At 29.9% G+C, this 14,314-nt stretch overlaps 3 protein-coding genes across 5 annotated transcripts; 1 reads left to right on the forward strand and 2 right to left on the reverse strand.

Moving 5' to 3' along the window:
• Window positions 1–264: 264 nt before the first annotated feature.
• Window positions 265–6,969, reverse strand: LOC100881787 (proteasome activator complex subunit 4A). Its single transcript, XM_003702582.3, has 13 exons — window positions 6,586–6,969; window positions 6,332–6,472; window positions 6,081–6,252; window positions 5,621–6,019; window positions 5,395–5,543; window positions 4,998–5,320; window positions 3,970–4,936; window positions 3,627–3,897; window positions 3,168–3,551; window positions 2,523–3,089; window positions 881–2,443; window positions 581–808; window positions 265–510 (listed from the first exon to the last, which is right to left on the reverse strand). The coding sequence occupies exons 1-13, from the start codon at window positions 6,801–6,803 to the stop codon at window positions 370–372; spliced, it is 5,523 nt and encodes a 1,840-aa protein (XP_003702630.2). The 5' UTR covers window positions 6,804–6,969; the 3' UTR covers window positions 265–369.
• A 694-nt stretch (window positions 6,970–7,663) lies between these two features.
• alpha-Man-IIa (alpha-mannosidase 2) lies at window positions 7,664–13,442 on the forward strand. Its single transcript, XM_003702581.3, has 8 exons — window positions 7,664–8,019; window positions 8,190–8,374; window positions 8,443–9,797; window positions 9,861–10,199; window positions 10,285–10,593; window positions 10,666–11,197; window positions 11,270–11,422; window positions 11,497–13,442. The coding sequence occupies exons 2-8, from the start codon at window positions 8,246–8,248 to the stop codon at window positions 12,082–12,084; spliced, it is 3,405 nt and encodes a 1,134-aa protein (XP_003702629.1). The 5' UTR covers window positions 7,664–8,019; window positions 8,190–8,245; the 3' UTR covers window positions 12,085–13,442.
• Window positions 11,563–14,171, reverse strand: Naa40 (N-alpha-acetyltransferase 40). Of its 3 annotated transcripts, none has more exons than XR_013039469.1 (5): window positions 13,858–14,171; window positions 13,060–13,442; window positions 12,825–12,983; window positions 11,991–12,175; window positions 11,563–11,876 (listed from the first exon to the last, which is right to left on the reverse strand). XR_013039469.1 is itself a non-coding variant. In XM_076536055.1 (5 exons), the coding sequence occupies exons 2-5, from the start codon at window positions 13,582–13,584 to the stop codon at window positions 12,100–12,102; spliced, it is 624 nt and encodes a 207-aa protein (XP_076392170.1). In that variant the 5' UTR covers window positions 13,585–13,717; window positions 13,858–14,171; the 3' UTR covers window positions 11,871–12,099. The 3 variants fall into 3 exon arrangements, 2 of the variants coding, with proteins under 2 accessions (XP_076392170.1, XP_076392168.1); XM_076536055.1 differs by adding an exon at window positions 13,579–13,717 and having other exon boundaries at window positions 11,871–12,175; XM_076536053.1 differs by having other exon boundaries at window positions 11,871–12,175.
• Window positions 14,172–14,314: the final 143 nt, after the last annotated feature.

The following is a 14,314-nucleotide window of genomic DNA, read 5'->3' on the forward strand; positions in this document are numbered from 1 at the left end:
TTTTATTAGTTTTTGGAATTAATAACAGATGCAACTCAATTACAAGATCATAACAAGCAAAAAATATAATTTGAAATATGTTAGTATTTTATTGAAAAATTTTTTTGTAAATATATTTGTATATAAAATTTTTTACTGTTATTGTTTATTACATGCCCATGTATCAGTTCAATGCTAAAAATATTTTTCTTATAAAATAATTTGCAATGTAAAACATCTTTGGTATCTATTATTTCTAATTAAAAAGGAATAATTAAATTCGTATTTGTATAAATAAAAATAAATTATTCATATTACGTTTTTACAGTACAATATTAATGACATGTCCAGTTGTTATTTTATTATTACTATTACAAATTTAGATATTTGTTAAACATAATGAGAAGGTGGCATCATCAAATCTTGCAATGTAGTCAATTGCTCTTCTGTAAAATGTTGTGTATATTCCTTCATATTTCTCCATCCGCCATGAGTTCTTTTAAAATCGTCAAGAGTTTTCTTAATTGTCATCTATAATATTTGATATATTAATTGCATAAGTTATAATCAATTCAAGTTTATTATATATATACATACTGACCGGTATAGGTTGTGGATCAGTAATATGAGGACTAAGATGTTCAAAAATTGGAGGTATATGTTTGGGTACATCATATGGATGAGCTTGAATGAATGCACACATTCCTATTACAGCTGCATGACGAATACGTATGGCGTCAGTTTTTAAAATCCTTTTTTTGTCTTCACTAATGTTTTTTGAACGCCCTTCCTTGTACAGTTTAGTTTTTGCCTTTTTCTTAAATTCATCCTAAAAGAGAATAAAAGATTATACCAATTACTTTTATTTTTGTAGCTTTCAAAATAGTTTAAAGATACTTGCCAGCAGACATTCTTGATCAGGTATAAATGTACAATGCAAGAGTCCACTAAGAACTTTACCAGCAGTTTTTCTAACTTCTACTCGTTCATCTTCCAACAAACGTAAAACGATGTCTTTGACACAATTGATCCACGATAAATCGCTTAATAATGTACCCATGTTATGAAATACCCATGTTTGAAGAAGTTCCAGACAAGCAGATCTTGTCCACCAAGATGTATGTTTTGACATTTTTTCTATCGCTTCTAAAGCTACTGGTACATTACGCGGTAAGGTAAATGATTGTGCGTAAACTGCTAAAGCAGATTTGCATGATTTTTTCAATTCTTCATCTGTTGCACAATTTTCTAATTGATATATAATTGGAAATATTTGATAAAATTCTGGTGGCAATAGAAATAGTAAAGAATCTATTCTTGTAATCATATTACAAACTGTTGTAAGTAATCGTATTGATCTTTGTTTTTCATCTTCACTTATTTCTGAATTTTTTGAATGTTTATCAAGTTTAACGATAGATATTTGTTCAGACAACGTCTCTAGTTCCTTATTTGATTTCATTGCATTATCATTAACCAGAGGCTGTAATTTTGGAACTATTTTATTCAAGAAATCTTGTATTTGCGGTAATGATTGATCTCTTGAAGTATTCGATGATCTCAAGTCTGCACAAAATACTGATACTAAAACAGAACTTAGTGTCTCTCTCACATTGTCAAACGGATTTGCCAATAATCTATCTTCTATATGTTTCAATAACCGTCGAAATAATGCTGTAACACGCCATGGCTGTTTCATAAGAACTGCTCGCAAAGTCTGTAGACGTCCGCATTCAATAAAAGATGACTCTGATTGGCCAAAACAAGTTTCTTCCATTAAACATTCCAATAACCAATGTTGTCTGTTCGGGTCTCTATATTGCTGTGCTTTAGAAAAACAAATGACCCAATCGGTAGTAGTTTCTGGAGTCAAATTAATCAAAGCAAGCTTTATAATTGGTAATAACGAATCCCACATTTCACAAACCATGTTAAATGGCCAATGTTTTGAACCTTTAATAATTCCAGCAATAATTTCTGCTGCGCATCTCTGACTGCCTTCTTGTTTATCAACCACTAATTCTTCTAAATGTGGTAAAAAGTGTTTTAAAAACACTATTCCATGATTACGAAAGAGACCTTTAAAAAAAAGGTATTTGCTAAATTGATCTTTATCTTTTTTTGTTTCAAGACTGTAAAATTTGATCAGTTTTTTAATATTTTCTGAATTATTAAAAAAGGAATCTATTTCAATCTCATGATTAGTTAATTGTCGTAAATCTGGATCTAAACAAGGTTGTTTATCTGATGGTGCATAAACTTTTATGTCTTTTGGCCATGTATAATACCCGATATAGGGCTGGTGAATAAATCTAGGTTCATCCCATTGCTCTGTGGTCAAAGGTCGGGTTTCATAATTATACTGAAGCCAAGCATTATCTGGTCTTTGTCCAAGTATGAACTTCTTACATTGATCTTTCTCTGATTCATCCTTCTTTGATGATATTGGTAAGTCAATGGTTATCTTAAAATTCAAAAATTGTTGATTTTTAAGTTATATTAAAGTTATTTAAGAAATGAATGTTTTCGCTAAAGCGCTTTACCTTTGGATGTTCTCTTTTTTGTTGTTGCAACATACATGTAACTACCCGAAAAGCAATATTTCTTTCGCTTAATGAATCGTGTATCAATGTTTCTACGAAATAACGAACTACTTCTGGTGGATATATTTGTTCAGGATGCACCAAATGTCGAATAAAATCTAATGCCATTAAACGATGTCTCCAGTGCAAATTTTTTTCCAGAAGAGCATTTAGCAAATCCGACACTAAACCTTTGTAAGAGGCTAAATTAGTTTCATTAAACATTTGTATTATTTTTAAACCTTTTGTAATTTCATCTTCACAAGGTTGAGGTAAATTAGGTCGTGGATAAGTTTTCCATAAATCAGTTGAAATTGTCAAACATACGTTTGACATTTCGTATGTAATAGCAACCGTTGAAAACTGGCTATTTATAAATTTTACTAAATCATTCTTCAAGCGTATTATAGACAATTCTTCGGATGGTTTGGAAAGCACCAAGGCAGACCACAGAGATCTTAGTGTATTCCAATCGTGTCTCATCAAGATAGGATTTTCTTGTGAATCAAGTAAAATATGTAAAACGCCCTATTTAAAAAAAATGTTTAATGTTCATTATTACTAAAAATCGGTTACTACCACTGTTATTATTATTAATGTTGTTACCTTATATGCCTCTTTATTTTCTTCAGGATCCTCTCCTAATATGTCAAGCACTTTTGGTACAATAATTTTCCAAGTAAAGGGAATATGTTGAAAAGCGCGTGAAAGAACGCATCGGGCTTGACATTGTATACTAGCATATCTACTAGTAGCCAATATAAAAAGTTTTAACATTATTTCTTTATGAGTTTGTGTTAAATTAACAATTCGTAGATATGAACGTGTTGCATGTTGAGTTTCTGCACGCAACAATATACAACACCCTATAAGTCCTTTCTTCTTTACTAATTTATCTTCCATTACTCTACACATACTTTTCAAATCTTTATATCTTGTTATTGACATATTAAACGAAGAACCCGTTCCTAATAAAAGACTACTCCAAATCTAAAATTAAAAGTTTAAATTTATGTAATTTTACTCACTAGCTTATTTTATGAAATGTTATGTTAAAATAAATACCTTTACTAAAACACGTAGGCATTTTGTACCGCCGTCTGTATTCTTAAGTATTACATCTTGCAGTTTACTCATTAAAGTTACCATATAACGTTTTACATTACTGTTATCTGGCATTAATAGTTTTTCCTTCATACCAAGTGTTGGTACAAAAGGTAGCCACCTTAAAGATGACTCCATCAAACTTAATGGTTCTTCTTCCCACATGGGTAAAACAGATTCACAGCCTTTAATAATGTTGCTTACAATATTTAAACTAATCAATAATTCTTCCCTAAAATCATATATTTATGTATTATGCGATGATAATTTAATTGAAACATTGTAAATGTTTTTAATAATTTACCATGTTAATTTGCTGCAATCTTCACAGTATTCTTCCAGCTTACTCACTTCAGGCAATAAATATTTTGAGAATATTCGCTTTATTACATCCATTTCTTCTTTACCAGGAATATACCACTTGACGTTCAAACTGTTAATATCCAAAATTTGTGCCCAGTATCGAATTCTATCAGTAGATTCAAAATGATATGGCGCCATAGTAGATAAGGAACGAAAAATAGTATTTAATAACATACAAGCTAAATTGTTTCCTTCCTTTGATTTTAAAATTAGTACGTGATCAAGAACAGTTGTCAATGTTTCTATATGTGGTAGTAAATTGTTTCCTGTTGTATTAACAGTTGCAGATAACAACAGCATTACATGTAAAAGACGTTCGTCCAAATTATCTTCCTTAGTAATATCGTTATTTTCACTCGTGATACTTAAAATAGTTTGTGAAAGTACTGGTAACAAAATTCGCAAAGTTTCTTTGCCATTAACACGAGCAAATACCCTGCACAGGCCACCAGCTAACTGTCCAGCAACGTTAATTTCGAGTATACGTTCAGTGATAAATATACGTAATTTATGTAAAGCACGTTCAAATGTTGTATCCTTAATTTGCATTAACAAAACCATGCATACGTCAGAGAACACACTTTCTATGAGATTTTCTAGCTTGCTTTTTTTACTACCAGAAATGTTTTCCAGTCTAACTGACTCTAAAGAACTATAGTCTATAAAAGAGAATATTTTGTCAAGAAACTGCAAAATAAAATCTTCAAATCCAGAAGCTACCTCATCATTCATTCTTTCTTCTTCGTCTGTTACTGACTTAGAGGAATCCACAATAGGTATAAAAGAAGCATAAACTAAAATAAGACGAAAAACAAGGAAACATTTTTCTGGATCATTTGGATCAATGTTAGGTAAGAGTAAAGTGAGCAATGGTAATATGTGCGTTGGCCCTTCTGAGTATGTATAACCTGCAATAAAAAAAGAATTTATAAAAACTACAATCATGTATAATTTAAATACAATTTATACCTTCATTTATGTTCTGAGAACCTTCTGCTAATGGTCTAGCTATAGCTTCCATACCAACCATTGCAGCAATCAATTTATATGATTCTGTTGTAGGAGAATCTAATGTTGAAGATATTTTTTCCAAGACATGTGGAATAACCAAATTGGGTCTCATACTGCTAAGGTATTGCAATGCCTCAAGAGCCTCATTCATACTCAACTTGTTAAACATAGCTACTGTAGTTACTGGCAACATGCTTTTAACAAATGAGTCAATGTCACTATCAGTTAATTTGTAGTTTTCAGGAATAGGTGTTTCCCATGTTAGTTTTGCATACCGTTCTCTGCAATATGGATAGAAATTTAACATTGTTAAAGAAATCTTAAAACTATGTTCTAAAAATTGTAGTATTTTTACCTGTTCAAACGTGTAATAAAGTAGAATGAAAGTTTTAGAAGAATTTCTTTTAATATTGCTAACCACCAACCATTATTTACAGGATGAAAATATGTTTCTATAGTTTTCAAAAATTTTTCAAGATGTATTTGAGCACTTGATTTATTTCCCTGGAAATATTCATAGTTGAAAAAAATACTAGTCAATTCTTACAAATACATTTTTTCCATATATAATGAAACCTTACCAAAACTGCTACTATCCATTTTGCTATGGAAGTTGCATCTACACCATGATGTTTATATTTTTGTGATTTATTATATGATACTGGTAACTTTAAACCTTGCATAAATCTAGTGAACATCAGTGGAATATATGGTTCCCAATTAATATATCCAATATTACAATTAGCTAATGATGCCATTAAATCCATCATTTTTGTTTCCCATTCTGGGACATTATGACAAACCTCCCATAATGCCATAAATTCATCAAACCATAATTCATATCCAATTGAATGGTGCTTAGGTGGTAACTGTACTGGTAAAAACGATCGCAACATTTGCAAACTTTTGTACATTATTGGAAAGTTAAGGGGACATAAAGTTGGCCTCAATTCATCCAATATTTCCTGTGTTGCACTTAACTACAATACTGAATTAATTTCACATCTTTCATCAATATTTCTAAAGAAATTATTTACTTACTGGAAAATAAATTTTTGCACAACGAATCAGACCTTGCATTGCAACTTTATGAGCATTATTGTAGCAATACATTTCTGGACGACTTCCTTTTGTGTCCTTCATCCTGACACACATTTCATAAAGAGGTCGCCATGGAAGTTCTAATTCATCAGGAGATATTAATTTTTTTTTTCTACGAATATTAAAAATAACAAAATCAATTTCTCCAATTTTATATATAATTTGAAATATAAGAATTGGACATAACTTACATTAATAATAAAATTAATGTGTTGACACATTTTAAAGTATAAACAGATGGTATTTTTGGAACTGTAATAAGTTCAAATAATAATTTTATGAATAAGATATGATCTTCTTTACTAAATTTTAAGCCATACAACTTTATGTAACTGTAACAAATATACAAATTTAAGTTAATGATATACAGAATGATTTGATTTTTCTAACTTTCTACCCTAATATGTACTTCTTATTGTAATAAATCTGAAAAATATGTACTCACTGACATAATTTATTAACCCATATATAACAACCTGGCCACACTTCGTGAAATATAACAGCACGTCCTAAATTTGCTTTAATTTCAGCTAACAAAATTTCTGATTCTTTACCTAAGTCTTCTGAGTACGGTAACAATTTATTATATATAAATTTTTGAAAAAAAATACTTTCTAAATTTTTATAATCACAAATATATAAGAGATCTTCGACTTCGTCCATGATTAGCTGATCGATTATTATTATAAGCACAGACGATGTATGGTACGAAACAGTGCACAGTATAATGCCAAATCATGTGTGTTATTGCATCAACAACAACTTGCTTATTCTACTCCGTTTTTATGAAGTCATGTTTAGCATTTCGCGGGGCCATATTTAATGTACCAATTTTGCAAAGATTCAACAAAAAAATTACTATAATTTATGTATTGTGCCTATAAATCTGGCTTCCCTAGGAATAATGACAGCGAAAAGAAACGATCCTCGCCATCCATAATAGTACATAAACATTTACAAGTAAAGGCATTTTTGAAATCGACAAATAATATAACTTTTCTTATTTCTTCCGATTCTTTATCCACTATTCTTTCATTACCATTTTTCTTAGGGAATTCAGATTTGCTCTAGGTGTACATGCACATATTGTCTTATGAAATTCGAAAAAGACCTTTTCAAGATATGTGCAGATATGATACCTATATGAATAAGATAATCAAAATATGTACAACAATTCAAATATTCACTTATCATAGAAAGATTTAGTAAGAAACTAAGAATATCTACCCTTCCTGATTGCACAATACGCAAAGAATGGTAGGGTCATCCTATAGGCAACACGCGTGCACCACTATTTTCTATAATTCAAAAACATGGATTTTTGCAAATTTTTTAATTTTTTAATTTTGAAATTTGCAAATATTGGAATTTTTTGTATTTTGACATTTATAAATTTGAAGAATTTTGACCTGCGTTGCTGACCGTGCTACAAAATTTAATTTAGAGTATGGTGTTAGATTCATATTTTAAATATGTAGATTCTAAAGTAGCTATTAAGGGAATATCATGTTTCTTTCATTGTTTCTTTTTTCTTCGTAAATAAATTGTGACTGAAAAGAAGACACTCTTATATTTTGTTAGCCACGATGTATTTAAAAGAAAGCCAGACGAAGTGGCGGAAAACCTAAATTTCTTTTAGATATAATTTTTACAGGCATATGAATATTTTCATTTGCATAAACTATATCTACATATATATATGTGTGTGTTCCTGGTAGCAATAAATGTAATTACGAACGCGTAACCACAATATTATGAGTTAAAAGCAACAGTGTTATTACTAGAAATACGTGTATGCAATGTACTTGTGGTCATATAAAGATATGGCGGTAGTCGCGAAAAGTCAGTTGCAATCGCAAACAAAAGTGAATAATTAACAGTCAGTATAATGCTAATGTGTAATTTTCTATGAAATTTATTTTATATGAGTTAATATTAGTTATTTAATTGTAAATAATGAAATCTTTCAATGAAAGATTTGTGTATAATTTGTAAATTTTTATTTTATTCCAAAATAAAATTTAATTTCTTATTCCTGTTAAATGTTAGTAATAATTTTGTTCAATACAAAACAACACTACATTTAAAGTAGTAAATGTGCAAACATGAGGACTAGAAAAACATTAGCAATTCTTGGTGCAGGCTTATTTCTTGCCTGTTGTATTATGATATATTTAATGATGGATCTAGCCCTGTTCCCACCAGGACAAGGATCTAAACTTTCTGTTAATGATGTAAGTTTTACAGTTATTTTTATTATTATATAAATTATTTTTATTACTATATTACTGTATTCTTTCAGAATCAGTGGTTACATTTCGAGAATAGACTTGCAAAGTTAGAAAAAGACATTAACAAGCATCACGAAGTTATCAATGCTTTACAAGAAGTGGCAGAAGCAAAAAATTTTGTTCCAGTGATTTATCCTATAAATCATCATAATCAATCTGTATCCTCTAGTTTCTCTCATTTAGGAAAAGTACTTAAATGTAATTTTACTATGCAGAAAGTACCAGAAGTAGATATACAAATGTTAGAGATGTACAGACAATTAGAATTTGATAATGTAGATGGGGGAGTTTGGAAACAAGGATGGGACATTACATATGATGAGAAGCAGTGGCATCCAAATAGAAAATTAAAAGTTTTTGTAGTTCCACATTCTCATAATGATCCTGGTTGGCTCAGTACTTTTGAGAAGTATTATACATTTCAAACACGTAACATACTAAATAATATGGTAACAAAATTGGCAGAAGATAGAAGACGCAAATTTATTTGGGCAGAAATATCATTTTTCCAACTTTGGTGGGAAGACCAATCTAAAACAACACATAATGTGGTACGACGATTAATTCATGATGGCCAACTGGAAATTGTATCAGGAGGATGGGTTATGCCAGATGAATCTGTTTCCCATTGGATTTCTCAACTAATGCAGCTTACAGAAGGTCATCAATGGTTAAAATACAACTTAGACTATGTACCAAATTCTGGATGGACTATTGACCCATTTGGACTTTCCCCAACTATGCCATATCTTTTAAAAGGTGCAGGATTACAAAATGTACTAATACAAAGGGTCCATTATTCTGTTAAAAAAAGATTAGCTAGGCATAAACAGTTAGAATTTCGGTGGAGACAATTATGGGACAATGATGGATCAACAGAAATATTTACACATGTAATGCCATTTTATAGCTATGATGTACCACATACTTGTGGTCCAGATCCAAAAATATGTTGTCAATTTGACTTTTATCGCTTGCAAAATTTTGGTTTAAGTTGTCCATGGAAAATAGCTCCACGAGCTATAACTAAAGCAAATGTAGCAGAAAGAGCTGCCCTTCTACTAGATCAGTATCGTAAAAAAGCTCAACTTTTTAAAACAGATGTGGTGTTGGCACCACTTGGAGACGATTTTAGATACACCCATTTTACTGAGTGGAATGCTCAGTATAATAATTATCAGAAACTTTTCGATTATATGAACCAAAATCAACAAATGAATGTCCAAATTAAATTTGGAACATTAAGCGAATATTTTAATGCAATTAGAGAAAAACATAATTTAAATGAGTTTCCTACATTATCTGGAGATTTTTTCACATATTCTGATAGAGATGATCATTACTGGAGTGGATATTATACTTCAAGGTATATTTAAACACAAGCTAATAACAGTTAGTTACTAACAAATATTTATTAAGTATATTTTAGGCCTTTTCATAAACGATTAGATCGTGTGCTGCTGAGTTTATTGAGAGCATCAGAAATACTGACAACTATAGCTTGGACCAAAGGTAATGATAATTTGGTGGAAGGAACTCTTGCACAGCGCCTGAGCAAAGCAAGAATGTGGCACTCTTTATTTCAACATCATGATGGCATTACGGGAACTGCCAGAGATGAAGTAGTTGTTGACTATGCTAAGAAAATGATAATGGCCTTAAATAATTCTGCTCATGTGCTACAACAATCGGTGGTACATTTATTGAAAACTCCACAAGAATCTACCGTTGATACAGACGCTGTTTATATTTCACTTGATGAATCAAGGTCAAAGAAAAATTTTTTAAATCAGAGTGTTTTAAATCAACTTTTATATTTATCAGATCTAAACAATTTTCTGTCTGCATTTTAGATTACGACATACCAGTGCAGGGGATAAATATGTACTTACATTAGGAGAGGAAACTCCTCTGAAAAAAGTTATTCTATATAATTCTGTCCCTAGACAAAGAACGAAAGTACAGACATTAGTTGTATCTACTCCATTTGTTAGAGTTACTGATCGCATGGGTCAACCAGTACAATGTCAGGTTTCTCCAATTTGGATTGGCCCTGCTGCATTGACTGTTGCTAGATATGAATTATCATTTTTAGTTACTGTTCCTGGATTTGGTATTACAACATACATAATTCATGCTCTGTCTACATCATCATTTCCACGGTATAATTTTTTCTAGTCTAAGTATTGTTTCATTTTGTTTAGTCATTTAATATTTTATTTTCCACTCTACAGGGAGGTACACCTTGCAAATGTAACTGTTTTTAATACAGATATAAACCTTCCAAAAATACTAGGTTTTAATCAAATTCAAGTAGTACCTAATGCACAAGAATTTTCTATTACGCAACGCCCAGAATTGTCAGCTTCTTTTGGAAAATCAGGACTTCTGAAAGCTTTAAGAGTCAATAATACAACAGTTCCTGTTCACTTAGAATTTGTTAAATATAGTACCAGAGGTTCTGGTAAAGATAAAAGTGGAGCTTATTTATTTTTACCCGATAAACCAGAACCGGATTTAGTGTTTATGGATAACAAATGTATTATACACTTAATAACTGGACCTATTGTATCCAAAGTATTTGTAGAATTAGCGTATGTGCGTCACACTTGTACATTATACAATTCACCTGGTAGTGATGGACTTGGATTACATGTATTTAATGAAATTAATATATCAGAAACACAAAATTATGAACTTGCTATGAGATTGAGTACAGATATAGCTTCAGGAGACCAATTTTTCACAGATTTAAATGGGCTTAATGTAAGTAACAGTAAGTGAAATATCAAATCATAAATTTATTAATATGTCTAATAAATAATAATTACTTCATAGATAATTAAACGCCAAAGATTTCCGAAACTTCCTACACAAGGAAATTATTATCCAATGGCAGCAAGTGCATACATAGAAGATGAAAAAATTAGATTAACAGTAGTAACAGCACAACCGTTAGGTGTAAGTTCCATGGCATCTGGACAAATTGAAGTATGTATTTATTATTTATTATAAATTTCTGTAAAAATAAATGATACTACAAAGATTCTAATACTTGATTATAGATCATGCAAGATCGGAGGTTACTTCAAGATGACAATAGAGGATTGGGTCAAGGTATAACAGACAACTTATTAACAAATCATTTATTCACGTTTATTCTTGAAAAAAGAAAACCTCTTTGTACATCTTCAATACCATCAACAAATCACCCAGGAGGACTATTATCATTACATGGTCATTTAGCATCAGAAGAATTATTGCACCCAATAATTGCAATGCATCCACATAATACTTTACCTTTTGATCTGAATGCTCATTTTTCGCCTCTTCGTTATGATTTTCCTATAGGTTTAAATATTGTTAGCTTTAGAGTATTCCCCATTCCTGAAGGAGCTGGTAAGGGTATTGGAATGGTATTGCATCAAGCAGCTATTAATATGTGCTGGAATGACAATTTTTATTCACAACATTTTAACGTTTCTGAATCAGTAAAAGTTGATTTAACAAAGTTCCTCAATTATGTAGATGATTGGATCATTAGTAAAGCTCCTCTCACATTTCATAATGTGGGACCATCTTTGAAATCTCCTATTGTCAATTTATGTCCACACCAAATATTATCAGTTTTGTTCCACAAAACACAGTCTTAGATTAATCCATTGACTTTATTTTACAAATTTACTTAAAATAATATAATGCACTTCGTCGGATACCGGTAGACTGGTCTTATCCAATTTGTAACTGAAAAATGTTGGTAAAAAGATACATGTAATGTTATAAACAATGTAAGCATTTTTACAAAATTAGTGATGTAAAAATATTTTTAAGTGTACAGGCTACTTTTAAGTCTAATTGATTATATTATAATTAATATAATAATATTAATATATAATAAGACTAGGCCTTAATGTACACTAGCCTACTCTTCTCATCATTTTTACTGCTTTATATTTTATAGATATTTGTAAACATAATTCTAAAAACTCAAATTCTTTTTATAAAATTTAATGGATCATAAAAATTATGACCACTCTTTATTATTAAGAATATTTAGTTAAAAATTTTAACTCAATGAAAGTAAATTTAAATTCTACAATGTAACTACATAGAAACAAGTTCTTTTATTTATGTTCTGTAATTATATTAAAAGGGAAGAATCTTAGTTTTCATAAAATGGAACATTTTCATACTAGTCGTAATAATATTTTAGAAAATGTAATGTATAGATTTGCAATGTATACATATTCTATTACAAATATTAAAAGATCTGTACTAATGTTAAGAATGTAAATAATTGTTTTTCTGTGTTTCTGTTTTCTATTAATTATAGATTCTTTGTAATCATTAATTTATAATTTTCTTATTACAATAATAAAATAGATTTTATTACCCAAGAGCATAAAAAAACTGTACAGCTGATGGATTATGTTTAAATACAGTTAAAACTACTTTACGCATTTTGTTTTTCAATGCCATAGACTCAAGAGCTGACATCATGAAATGACCAAGCCCTTTTCTTCGTATTATGGTTTCCAACTGTATTTCATAGCTGTATTAGAAAATGAAATTTGTATTTCTTATTTTTTAATAAAAATTTCAAATATGCATATAAAAAATTCATGTACCAATATAATACTTCTTCTCTGTTATCTATATCAAATCGAAAATGAGAAAATCCAAGATACACATCATTTGAGGATGCAATTAAATACCAAGCTGCTGGTTCTGTTAATTCTTTTTGTTTAACAACTGGATCCCAACCCCAATCACATTGCTCATATAGAGATTTCATGTTACGTTCCATAATATCAAATATCCAAAATCTGCATTCTGGCAGTGCATCCTTAGCTCTCATACAAGAAAGTTCTATAATTTGATTGTCTTTAGTTGTATACTTATGAAAATCATTTAATGGCTCTAAAGGATTTATCACTGAATTTGCTTTATCAACCAACTGTTTAGCAATAGCTTCCTTTTCCGATAGAAGCTGACGTCTTGTTTTCCTTTTCTACAAAAGAATTAATGATTAAAATGTTCAAAGTAACTGTTTATATGAATAATTTAGAATTATTGAAATAATAAATTGTTTGTCTATTTTTTATGATTATGTGATATTTTAATTATTTAATAAATAAACTCAATACCTTCATGATAATTACACAAATGTTTTTGATAATGTAGATCTTTCAAGCCGCACAATTAATGCACCACTATTTGTGTTAATCGTCCAAATAGTATGTATTTCCCGCGTATTTTAAGTATTATGGGTTTGAATTACATTCTCTTTAGTGGTTATGAAATTAAGTTGAATCGGTTCAGTATTTATAACAAATAATAAAAAGTGAAAGTTTATGTAATACATAGTACATAGTTTATTAAACTTTATATACAAAATAAACTACGATATTACAATGAATACTTACAACAAATTCTAAAACCAAATGACGGAAGAATATTAACATTTCACGCGGTTCAAATGAGCATAAAAAATTGCCTCACCACTTAGCCTCGCTTTTTCATAACTCTCCTCTACCACCTCTACTATGTCAGTTTAATACACGATGAACAAAATTTTAGGAAGTTTAGAAATTTACAAATTTAGAATTTTTAAACTTTAGAATCTTTACATATTTAAACTTTGGGAATTTATAAATTTTTGAAGTTTAAGAATTTGAACATTTCAGACATTTATTGAAACTAATTAAAACTACTTGAAACTTTTTAAGTCAACCCATGTCGTACTTAATATAATGTAAAGAATGTGTAAGATTTTGGATCACTGGGTATATACTTTTAGCATTATGATAGTCATGAACGCACATGCGCGTTGTTCTTAATTACAGAATGTACTAAACCAATCATTGTTAATGTGCGCAGAAC

This window comes from Megachile rotundata, chromosome 10 (assembly GCF_050947335.1).
Source record: "Megachile rotundata isolate GNS110a chromosome 10, iyMegRotu1, whole genome shotgun sequence".
NCBI classification, from domain to species: Eukaryota; Metazoa; Arthropoda; class Insecta; order Hymenoptera; family Megachilidae; genus Megachile; species Megachile rotundata.